Here is a 10,927-nt window from a genome sequence, read left to right as displayed (position 1 = left end):
GGCAGTGGAAGACAGGAGTGCCTGGCGTGCTCTGGTCCATGGAGTCACGGAGAGTCGGACGTGACTAAACGACTAAACAACGTGTTTCTGTCACTGCAGGTCCCCATTCACAGCTAAGCGCTTATTTAAATAGCATTATCTTAGCTGTGCCTTTAGTACAGGATTCGTGAATCCTCAAGCCCAGGGCTGAATGTGGCCCTTCACATCTTTCTACCTGGCCCTACGGACTCTTCTGAGGGAAGCCGTGTTACTGACCTTACCTTGCCCTCTCCTTGTGTCTTTTTGTGTAGCTGGATTGTTCCAATAGGCCCTCTTGCCCCTCTGGATGTAAGATAAAGAGGGTTGATGTCAAAGAGCAAGCCGGCAGTAAATCACAATGCTCAAGTTGGAGTTAACTCTTTATTAGCATGATCTCTGCAGACTTGGTTGAGGGCCAGGCCTAAGCAGCTCATCCCCAGTAGGTCTCACCCCATGAATCAGTTGCTGAGACGGAAAGTCCCTGTCTCCTCACAGCCACCTAAGTCCCCCTCTTCTCCAGGGCTTTCCCCAAGCAATCGAAGAAAGCACCTATGTGCAGCCTGTCACTGCTCTGCCCGATTCAGCCCCCTCCTGGTTCTGGGAGAGCTTGTTGCAGCAGGAGGGGGAGACACCTGTGCCTCTTCCCCCACCTGACTCATCTCTGCTTCTTGGCTTCCCTCCTCTCACTCACCTGCTTCAGCATCTGCCTCTGAGCCTGACATCTCTCTGCCCCAGCCTCTTCCTGCTCCATTACCTCTTCAGCTTCTGACACCACCTCTTCCCAGTCTTCTCCCTCTTCTCCCTCATAGTTGTTCCACCACCAATCCCCAGGCTCTGAGCTCTCTTTCCTTGGTGGTTCCCCAGTTGGTTCCTCCCACCTTTTCCTCTGCATCCAACCAATCCAAGGCAGGTGTAGGTGTGTGTGTAGGAAGTAATCTACTATACAAAAGTAACACTTAGCATCCATTGCTTCACTCATTCCACTCAATCACCAGCATGTGATCCAGGAAAGCTGCCCAGAAGGGAATAACAGCTTTTGTGCTGAAAAATGTGTCCGTCCGTCCCCACCCCTGGCTGTAAGAAGAAAGAAGCAGCTCTCAAAATGAAGAGCCCAGATGCAATTTTCTTTTCAGATACATTACGTTTTAGTCACAATCACGGAAGAAGGAAAAATAATAATAAATGCAGCCATTAGCAAGATTAGCAATATCAAAAACAAAACAAAAAACAGAGGACGATTATGAATCCTTCACAGAAGGCATATTCACAGTGTTCATGTAGTTGCACAGATATTTAGAATTGTCCCAACCCCTCTGAAAAACACACACACACACAAAAAGATGCAGGTTTGTCTTACTGCTCAGTTAATCCGGAGAAAGTGGTTTGACCAGCCAATTAAAAAGCTAACTTTGTTTTTCTCCCATTATCTCTGCGTCAAGGATGGAGACAAGTAAATTACAATTATTCTTGGCGTCTACAGCTATTTTAAGAAACTGCAATGGTGCAAATGGCCCAGCAACAATTGCGGGGGAAACAAAGACGACAGCATGTTTTGTTTTTACTCCTTAAAAGGTCAGGAGGAAAAGAAGTTCTGGGTTCCATTTGTCTGTGTGGCTTTTCATTCTGATTCCGCGCTGGTTACAGGTTATTTCAATCAATACTGACTTTTGTCCTTCAGCCTCGTGGATTCCTGATTCAGCAGGCTTCGGAGGCTTATCAATTACAGCAGCAATGGACGAGTTTTCTGGCAAGTCCTCAAAGTAGTGACATGAGTAGTGGTGTCGTCCTGGCCACACAAGCTTCCTCTTTTACTTATTAACTGAAACATTTCTTTTCATCCACATTTGGGTCCCCCAAGGTAGCTAACAATCAGCCACAAGAACAAGTGCAGAAAATTAGCAATCAGTGTTGTGATACAGTATCAGGGATGCAGGCATATCAGTGTAAATAACAGTAGTCATCTTAAAGCATACAATAGGAGAGAAAAGACCTGAAATTATTACTCGTGCCAAAAGTGCAGTGGAATAACCTTTCTATATCTCACACCTGAAGGCCAGCAGAGAAATTAATCACAGAATTGTAGACTTGGAAGGGAACACAAGGGTCATCTAGTTCAACCCCCTGCAAGGCAGACAAGACTCCCAGGGCAGAGTTCCATAGTCTGGGTGCCACAACCCTGTCCTGTGTTTTGGTGGTGGGGAAGCCATGGTGTTCCAAAGGCTGCTGAACTCCCAAATCCCTTCAGGCCCAAGCAAGCATGGCCAAGAGATTCTGGCAGGTTCAATGCATGAATAAAGGTACCGAACTTCTTAAAATAAGAAATTGTATGATAAAAATGGATGTTCTATCAGTTGCAATTTTTTTGCATGGTGTTCAGTAGGCCAAGGCTCTGTAAATCATATGGACACTATATGAAGCTATCTCGTACCGCTGATATACCTAGTCCAGAATTGCTTGCTCTGACTTGCAGAGCTCTCCTGCTTAGCTGCAGGGATCAGGGATCAAACCCAGGACATTCTGCCTGAAATGCATATAGCTGAGAATAGGGATGGGTAATCTGCCCATTTTGGTTTCTTGCACTTCCTCATTTTTCCCAGTCTCTAGCTCATTTTAATTTCCGCACCAGTTTGTCAATTTTTCTTTTTAAAAAATCCTCATGAAGATTCATTAGCGTCTGAGCATGCCTTTCCCCCAATTATAATCCTTTTTTTTTGTATGTTGCTTACACTAACAGATGCATCTTCATGCTCACTTTCCCCTAATATGCACATTATTCTGTACACATTATTTAGTTGGAGAACGGAATAGCAAAATTCAGAGAAGTGTGCATTTCAAAGGAGAGCTGTGGATAGTTTTGAGAAGTGAACGTTAGGTAGATTTGTATTACAATGCAAACCAGACTGAATTCGTTCCCCATACCCTACATGGGAAATAAATATATAGATGGAAGCACGAGGGATTCAAAGTCAGCAAAACACTAACAGCCTAATCCAGAAAGGCGAGTCAAGTTGGAATGATTTACCAAGGGGTCCGGACACGCTTCAGCAGCAATAAATAGGCATGACTGATTGTGGGTAGTCAGTTAAAAGGAGAATAAAGAATGGATGAACTGGACAAGCAAACTGAACAGATCCACAGCCAGAAAGTTTGCCATGAGATGCCTAGTAGTTTGCTATGGAAGCCTTCGTAAATCTGGCCGTGTGATATAGCAAGCACCCCTATCCAAGGAATCCAATGTTTCAGTGTTATTCTATGAATTAATTTTCATAAATTAAATTTAAACAAAATTTAAATTACAGCAAGTTTTGTAGATGGGAGCACTACACATTAATCCATGCCAGTGTTAAAATCTTGGTAACATAGCTAGAGCACAACAGATAGCTTTATGGAGCAAATTTACTATACAAGCTTAAATGGCCGTAAACTGGGCATGAGGTCTGCAGTTGAAGCTGCCATTTGTCTAGGCCATGTAATTTTTTTCCAGGACAAGAGTTTGCAGTGCCTATAAAATAATCAAAAGGGCCAACCAAGTTCACAAGCAGTCTATCAATGAACATTATCTTGGTAGTCAAGCTGACCGATAATAACACGCAGGCCAGTAAACCCTTCTCTCTGCAAAAGCGCATTCCATGTTTCTTACGGTGAACCGATAGGTCTTCACATTTCTCTGAAATTATTTGCGTTATATTAGTGACGCTACAGTGCGCCTGATGCAACAGTATTCACCGTGAAGCCTTCAGGCTACAAAGCAAACGCTGCTAACACAGAACTGATAATTCACAACATGCAACTACAAAGAAGGCTACAAACCACTCGCCCACAAAACAATCACAGCCCAGATTACAGTAGTGGCCATCCTTTGGGGGTCAGCATTCTGGAAGTGAAGTCGGAAGCACCAGATAATGCCCAAGCATGAGATAGTGTAATTGCAACAGTGCCCCTAATGACTCAGTAAGGTTTTATTTCTAGTCTGCTCAGCCTGGGCAGGAGCGTACTATGAGAGTGGCAGACAGGATTGCATGCTCCTCTCCTGTTCTCTTTCCTTGTGCCACCCTGACCTAGAACGGGGGTCACCGACCGCCTTTGGGCCGGTGGACTTTTTGGAATTTCAAGAAAGTGCCATGGGTGCCAGTCACAAAATGGCTGCTGTTTGGGTGTGGCTGTTGAAGATTCATTCCCCGTGTCTGCAGTTATGGGATTTTTGTCTATCACATGGTGTATGTTTTGACTCCACAGAGTGGGAAGTGACGGAGACAGGATGTTTGTGTTACTGTGTTCCGTGAAGTGGGACTATTGTCCTTTGTTCATTCTCTCTTTGCTGTATGATGCTAGAGAGAGAGGGAGCCATGTTGCAGTGCTCCATGTGTGTTTATATGTAAATAAAGTAGATTAGCCAAAATGCTGAGTTGCTTAGTTCTGTTATACAACTGTGCAAACTCTGCAGATCCCAAAGTGTGCTGATGTTTCTTGGCATCAGTCGCTGTGATGTTCGGGCTGAAGAAAGCTTTTGAAGCTCCCGAACGATCGACCAGGAGGGGGAGAACATGCCAGTCGGGCATGTGTCTCTGCCAGGGTCCTACTAGAGAGCAGGAGATCCTAACAGTGGCATCATGGTTTCGAAGTAGGAGAGGCTGAGCCAGTGCAAACAAACTGAAGAGGAAGAACAAACTGTCTTTCACGTATTGTGGATTTTTGCGGGGTTATGTACTGGGACCTTCCAGGAGTGTGTGGATACCGGCAGATGCCATGTTGGCGACCCCTGGCCTGGAAATATGCAGAATAGCGTTGGCTGAACTGAAAGCTCCACGGCGACCCAATTCCATCTACAACAGTGCCTTCACATCACAGTATTCCTCTGAATCAACCCGATTTCCCAGCAATTATCCCCAAAGTCCACTTGCAAATAGCAGCAGCAGCAGCAGAACGAATTCGAAAGCCGACACTTCCTGAGAAATCGTAAGCCATGGACAGCACGTCACAGAGACATACATTAGCCATGCAGTTTTCTCTCCTAAAAGGATGCGGTGCATAAATTATTGAACCATCACGACAGACGTCTAATTCACCGTCGGCAAAGAAGGCATGTGATTTCTGCCCATGCTATGGATTAGCCAGGCACTGTATAGCAACTTGAAACTAAGCCGGGCAGCAGGCCTGCCCTTGAGGAATGTTAAGTGTTTTCTTATTTATCAGCATAATGCAAAGCACTAGACTGTCCTCCGCCTAATGAAATTGCTTACTATACAGACAACAAGGTGCTTGAAATGAAGATGGAGGTGCCAGTTATGTTTCAGGTGGGAGTCTATATATAAAAAAAAACCCCTGTCATAATCTTTTACAGCTAAAGGATATAGTACAACACCATTTATCTTATTCCCCCCAGTGGGTGACTGCATATCTCAAATCAGAATTGCCTGTGACTGCCGAATTGCAGTCTCCTTTACTGATGGTGGCCTTAAATAAATAAGGTAAAGGTAAAGGACCCCTGGACGTTTAAGTCCAGTCAAAGGCGATTATGGGGTACTGCGCTCCTCTTGCTTCAGGCTGAGGAAGCCGGAGTCCGCAGACAGCTTTCCAGGTCATAAATACTACTGCTCAGGCTTTGGGGCCTTGTCTGGACAAGGGAGCAGTCTTCCTTGGGCACCAGCTACAGCATCTGTCAGGTCTCCAGTTGCTGGCGCCCAAAGTATCTTTGCATCCCATGGTGACTCGCTGTGCTCCAGGAAGCCATCGCACGGGGAAGAAGGGGATCCATACTGCAGGTGCTTTACTAAAAAGGGCACGACTTAAATGACATTATGCAGCACAATGGATAACCAAGAACTTGAAGAAGAGTTTGGATTTGATATCCCACTTTATCTCTACCCTAAGGAGTCTCAAGGGACGCGGGTGGCGCTGTGGGTTAAACCACAGAGCTTAGGACTTGTCGATCAGAAGGTCAGCGGTTCAAATCCCCACGACGGGGTGAGCTCCCGTTGCTCGGTCCCTGCTCCTCCCAACCTAGCAGTTCAAAAGCACGTCAAGTGCAAATAGATAAACAGGTACCGCTCCGGTGGGAAGGTAAACAGCGTTTCCATGTGCTGCTCTAGTTTGCCAGAAGCAGCTTAGTCATGATGGCCACATGACCCGGAAGCTGTATGCCGGCTCCCTCGGCCAATAAAGCGAGATGAGCACCGCAACCCCAGAGTTGGTCACGACTGGACCTAATGGTCAGGGGTCCCTTTACCTTTACCTTTAAGGAGTCTCAAAGCAGCTAACAATCTCCTTTCCCTTTCTCCCCCACAACAAACACTCTGTGAGGTGAGCAGGGCTGAGAGACTTCAAAGAAGTGTGACTAGCCCAAGGTCACCCAGCAGCTGCATGTGGAGGAGTGGAGAAGCGAACCCGGTTCACCAGATTACGAGTCTACCAGTCTACCACTCTTAACCACTACACCACACTGGTTCTCACACTTGGTGGTCTTGACCCTTCATTGCCAGCACCCTTGCTGCTGTGGGACTGTGCACCCTGACGATCCACGGCGTCAAAAGCGCTTTTATGCAAACCAGTGCATCAAACAGTGGGAACTAAGCCCGAGTGTTGCCTCCAAATGTTCCAGCCCATACTGATGTAATGGGACGCATGCAAGCACTCCCAAACTGGAAGCATTTTCTTGCTGTAAACACAGCACTGAAGAGCTGAGTGCCAACAGACAGATAGTGATCACAGTCATGGCCCAAAGTGGCAGCGTGCAGTGTTTTCTCAGCAGCCAATTTACAGAATACCCCCCCCCCCCCGCAAAAAACAGGAGTCTAAAGAAAAAGAAATAAATTCTAGCTAGGTAGCCTAGGGCCAAAGATTTAACCAACTGCTATAGCCCACAATCCACCACGGGTGTAATAATTACATTGACAGCACATGCATATTCGCAGCAAATAACTCCGTGTTCTGTGCACAGCTCATGACAGACACATGGGTGCAAATTCACTTTGCCTAGTGCAAGAGGTACTTCCTTGGAAGTGGTGGCCTTAGTTATTGTTGTGGCAAGTGGTTGCCAAACATTCTCCAGTGTAAAAGACAGGTGGGACAAACAGGCGCTTTCTCCCAGTTCTTTACGGCAATGAGTTTCTGAATTCCCTTCGAGGCCATCGGCCAAGCAGAGCAAGCATGCATGGAATAAGTGGCGTCTTGCAATGTGACTTGTGGTCTTTCGAGAAAGTGGCTTGCAATTCCCCTCCTTCCTGGATTGCTTAATTGCAAGTCCTCTTTTATCCGTGAGCAGAACTTGTCAGTTATCGGTTGCTTTCGACATTTCGCCCTGCTACACTGTTGTTTTCTCTGAAGCTCCTCCACCAAAAGGCACTTTTGGATCGGTGCAGACTTGGCAAAAACATCCCATGCAGCCACAATCGATTCAGCAGATCTCCAGAGAACCCTGTTTTTGCTTTTTGTGTTCTTAAATCCAACATATGCTGGATCCTTATGTCCAAGTCTCCATGGGCACCATTGATTCTTTTGTCCCGACAGAGGGAAGCAAATTCTCTTCTTGCAGGAAACCAAAGGGGAACTGAACTAAAAACCCATGGATCTTTTTGAGTTCTTCTGCTGCTTTGGCAGGATTTTCGCAAGCGAGCTTCGGCTTAGTGATGTACTCCCGTAACTTGGCCAAGCTAGTTACTTCGTCATTGGGAAGGCTTCGGAAAACCTAATTCAAGAGATGGATGAAGAAAAGGAATGTGAGCACAGAAGTCTTTCCAAAGGCCCATCTACACCAGAGACTTATTCAAGCGGCTTAATGGGCACCACCTCTCCCCACGGAACTGCAGGTCTGTGCCAAAGGCTAGGGATCTCAAACAGACAACCAAAATATGTCAGTTTTGGTTTTACTCATTTTCCCAAACATATGTTCAGTTCCCCATATTTACATATCAATTTGCAAATGTTTTCCCTCACCTCATAAAATAACTCAGCATTTAGTATGGTTTTCTCCTAATATACATGTTTGGCTTAATATATATATACTTTTGCAAAGCCGTTTCCCCCAACGCAATGCATTTTGTATGCTATTTTCACAAACATAAGCCTTTTTATGCATACTTTTACAAGTATGCGTACTTCTGTACATGCTTCTTGGCTGGAGAACTGCGCTGCACAATTCAGAGAAGTATGAATTTCAAAGGATAGCTGCGTTTTGTTCACATATTCTTTTGGAAAGCACAATTATATATGCTTGCCTTTTAATGTGAACTGAATTGCATTTCTCCCCCCTCTCTAGTACTCACATCAAACTACAGTTCCCAAGATGCTTTGGGGGAACCCATGTTAAAGTTCATACACACATTTTGACTGATTTTAAGTTACTCACCCATTCCACTACAGAGGAAAACCTGAAATGTACCCCTGGGTTTCTGCAACTATTTTCCAGACAAAACTGAAAACTACCAAACTCTGCTAAATCTAACAGCAGATAAGGGCACAGAGCCCAGCTTCTTGGGGCTCACTGCCCCCAAAGCGGTTACTCTGCCCCTCCCTGCTGCTCAGAGTATCTTGTGGAAGGTTCTAGAAGAATTGCCCCTCCTTTAAATGCCCCACCCACAAAGCGAGGGCACTCTCTATTCTCCTTCGTAACTTTCACGAAGGAAGAGTGGAACGCAGGAGTAAATATATCACCTTATCATATATAGTGGCATTGCGTGCAGCCGTTGCAACCCACACTTCCTTGAAGAATTTGTCGCAGACAGGATCCTGGATATCATTAGGGTCTGTTGAATTGCCAAGGACAACTCTGAGAATTGGGGGAAGATGAAAAAAGAAGGGTATGGGAATTATACACTATTGGAGACATAAAGAATTATGCCCAAACCTCACTACACGAACGCCTGATTCAGATATCCAAACAGATGGAAGTTTGCCCACTTCCTTACTTATTTGTGCTTTGCCGGTCAGTGGCAACCATTTTCGGGCAGAAATCATGTAGGGAGAGAGGGAGGGAGATGGACAAATCAGTTTTTCCTTTGTCTCTCTTTTACTAGTTGGCTGCAGCCATTTCAGGAAGAAACCATGGAGGGTCAGCGGGGAGAGACTGAACAAATCACAGATTAGAAATGTTCCCATAGGAATCAATGGAAATTGTGGACTCGTTAAGTGAACAGTCGCCTCATGATCTCCTGGGAATGCATTGTGTTTGGTAAGCAGGACCTGTAGGTACTTCCTACTGGGCAAACATGGATAGGATTGCACTCCAAACCTCCTATTATGAAACAATTTATTTTTTCATTCTTCTTAAGTTGGCTTGCAGCCCTACTTTTGACAAAGCAGCTTTGGGCTGCGGTGGTACCTGAAGCACTGAAGGCGGAGAGACTGAGCAAACCGCCCCACTTTGTAGTCTTCTCCGTCCATCACTGAAGGAAGGGTGTCTGTATCCTGCACGATGACGGCCATTTCGCTGTCTCGCTTGCCCAGCATACTGCGGTCATTGATGTTAGCAGAGCCTATGGAAGACATTGGGAGGGAGAAAGGAAGTAGACACAGAAACATGATATGTATAAGTTAATGCTTTAAAGTGGCTCAAAAGGACCACGTGGCAATTGACCAAAGGACGCTCATATTTCAGATTGCACTGCAGCACAGATTACGAGACGTATAATAATAATTCAATTTATATCCCAGAGCAACATCTGTAGGATGTTTCGTTTTCACAGAACATATTTGTTGTTGGATTGAGAATAGGATAAGTACTGGCAATAAGTTACCCCTCTTTGTGGTTGTCAAGAGACAGGCATGGAAGTGTTTGCAAAAGGGTTTCTTTTAAAATAATGTTTCTCAAACTTGGGTCTCCAGCTGTTTTTGGACTACAATTCCCATCATCCCTGACCACTGGTCCTGCTAGCTAGGGATGATGGGTGTTGTAGTCCAAAAAACAGGCCTAAGTTTGGGAAACACTGTTTTGAAACCGACAAAGGTTGCAACGCGGGTTGTGATGTGGATCCTAATTTACAGAGGAGAGTCCTCCATCTGGTCCTAGTGCAGTTTAAAAGAATCCCCAAAAAGGAAGAGCGGCAGCGAACCTGAAGCCACCCATCACCAGTAGGCACACAGGTCACCTGGCCATAGTCTTCTTCACTGCAGCAAGATGCATAGTGAAATTACAATAAAGTAAAGGTAAAGGGACCCCTGACCATTAGGTCCAGTCGTGGCCGACTCTGGGGTTGCGGCGCTCATCTTGCTTTATTGGCCGAGGGAGCCGGCGTACAGCTTCCGGGTCATGTGGCCAGCATGACTAAGCCGCTTCTGGCGAACCAGAGCAGCGCACGGAAATGCTGTTTACCTTCCCGCCGGAGTGGTATCTATTTATCTACTTGCACTTTGACGTGCTTTCGAACTGCTAGGTGGGCAGGAGCTGGGACCAAACAATGGGCGCTCACCCCATCGCGGGGATTCAAACCACTGACCTTCTGATCGGCAAGTCCTAGGCTCTGTGGTTTAACCCACAGCGCCACCTGTGTCCCGTGGTAATTACATTAATCATTGCTAAATGTGCATGTGTATATGAGCTTATGCAATTTGGTAACTGTTTCTTTAAAAACACCTCTTTTTATGAGATGTAAGTGGTCACCCAAGACCCCCTTCTATATGCTGTGTCTCATTCCTGGTCTCCAGACATCTTTTTACCAACCAAAGAACTAACGAATACCTGCAAAATCTGTTTTGATGGGCAACAATGCCTCCATCGTACTACCTTCAGCTTTTATTAAAACTATCCACGGGGCCACATAAATTCTCCAACCAGCTGAAAACTCTCCCTTACACCAGCAGGCAACAGAGCAGTGGAGGCTGAATTACCTCTGCTGATTTGTGCAAACTCTGAAGGCGACCAGTATAAATGCCTTGTGAACATTATCCACAATTGGAGCAACGGGGGCTCTGGACA

The 10,927-nt window shown here is 45.7% G+C and overlaps 1 protein-coding gene across 3 annotated transcripts in view; it reads right to left on the bottom strand.

Moving 5' to 3' along the window:
• Positions 1-1,121: 1,121 nt before the first annotated feature.
• Positions 1,122-10,927, bottom strand: part of PLD1 (phospholipase D1) — a 133,612-nt gene continuing 123,806 nt past the window's right edge. For 2 of the 3 annotated variants that reach the window (XM_083613155.1, XM_083613154.1), the window contains exons 24-26: positions 9,335-9,488; positions 8,668-8,782; positions 1,122-7,702 (exon numbers count right to left, since the gene is read on the bottom strand). In XM_083613155.1, the coding sequence (XP_083469281.1) occupies positions 7,478-7,702; positions 8,668-8,782; positions 9,335-9,488 (494 nt within the window). In that variant the 3' untranslated portion in view covers positions 1,122-7,477. The remainder of the gene's footprint in view (positions 7,703-8,667; positions 8,783-9,334; positions 9,489-10,927) is intronic. The other variant, XR_014547956.1, reaches the window with a different exon arrangement.

The sequence above is a fragment of the Podarcis filfolensis genome, assembly GCF_964270895.1.
Source record: "Podarcis filfolensis genome assembly, chromosome: 5".
Lineage (NCBI taxonomy): Eukaryota > Metazoa > Chordata > Lepidosauria > Squamata > Lacertidae > Podarcis > Podarcis filfolensis.
The sequence above is the reverse complement of the archived record's forward strand: the minus strand, read 5'-3'. Positions and strand labels throughout refer to the sequence as shown.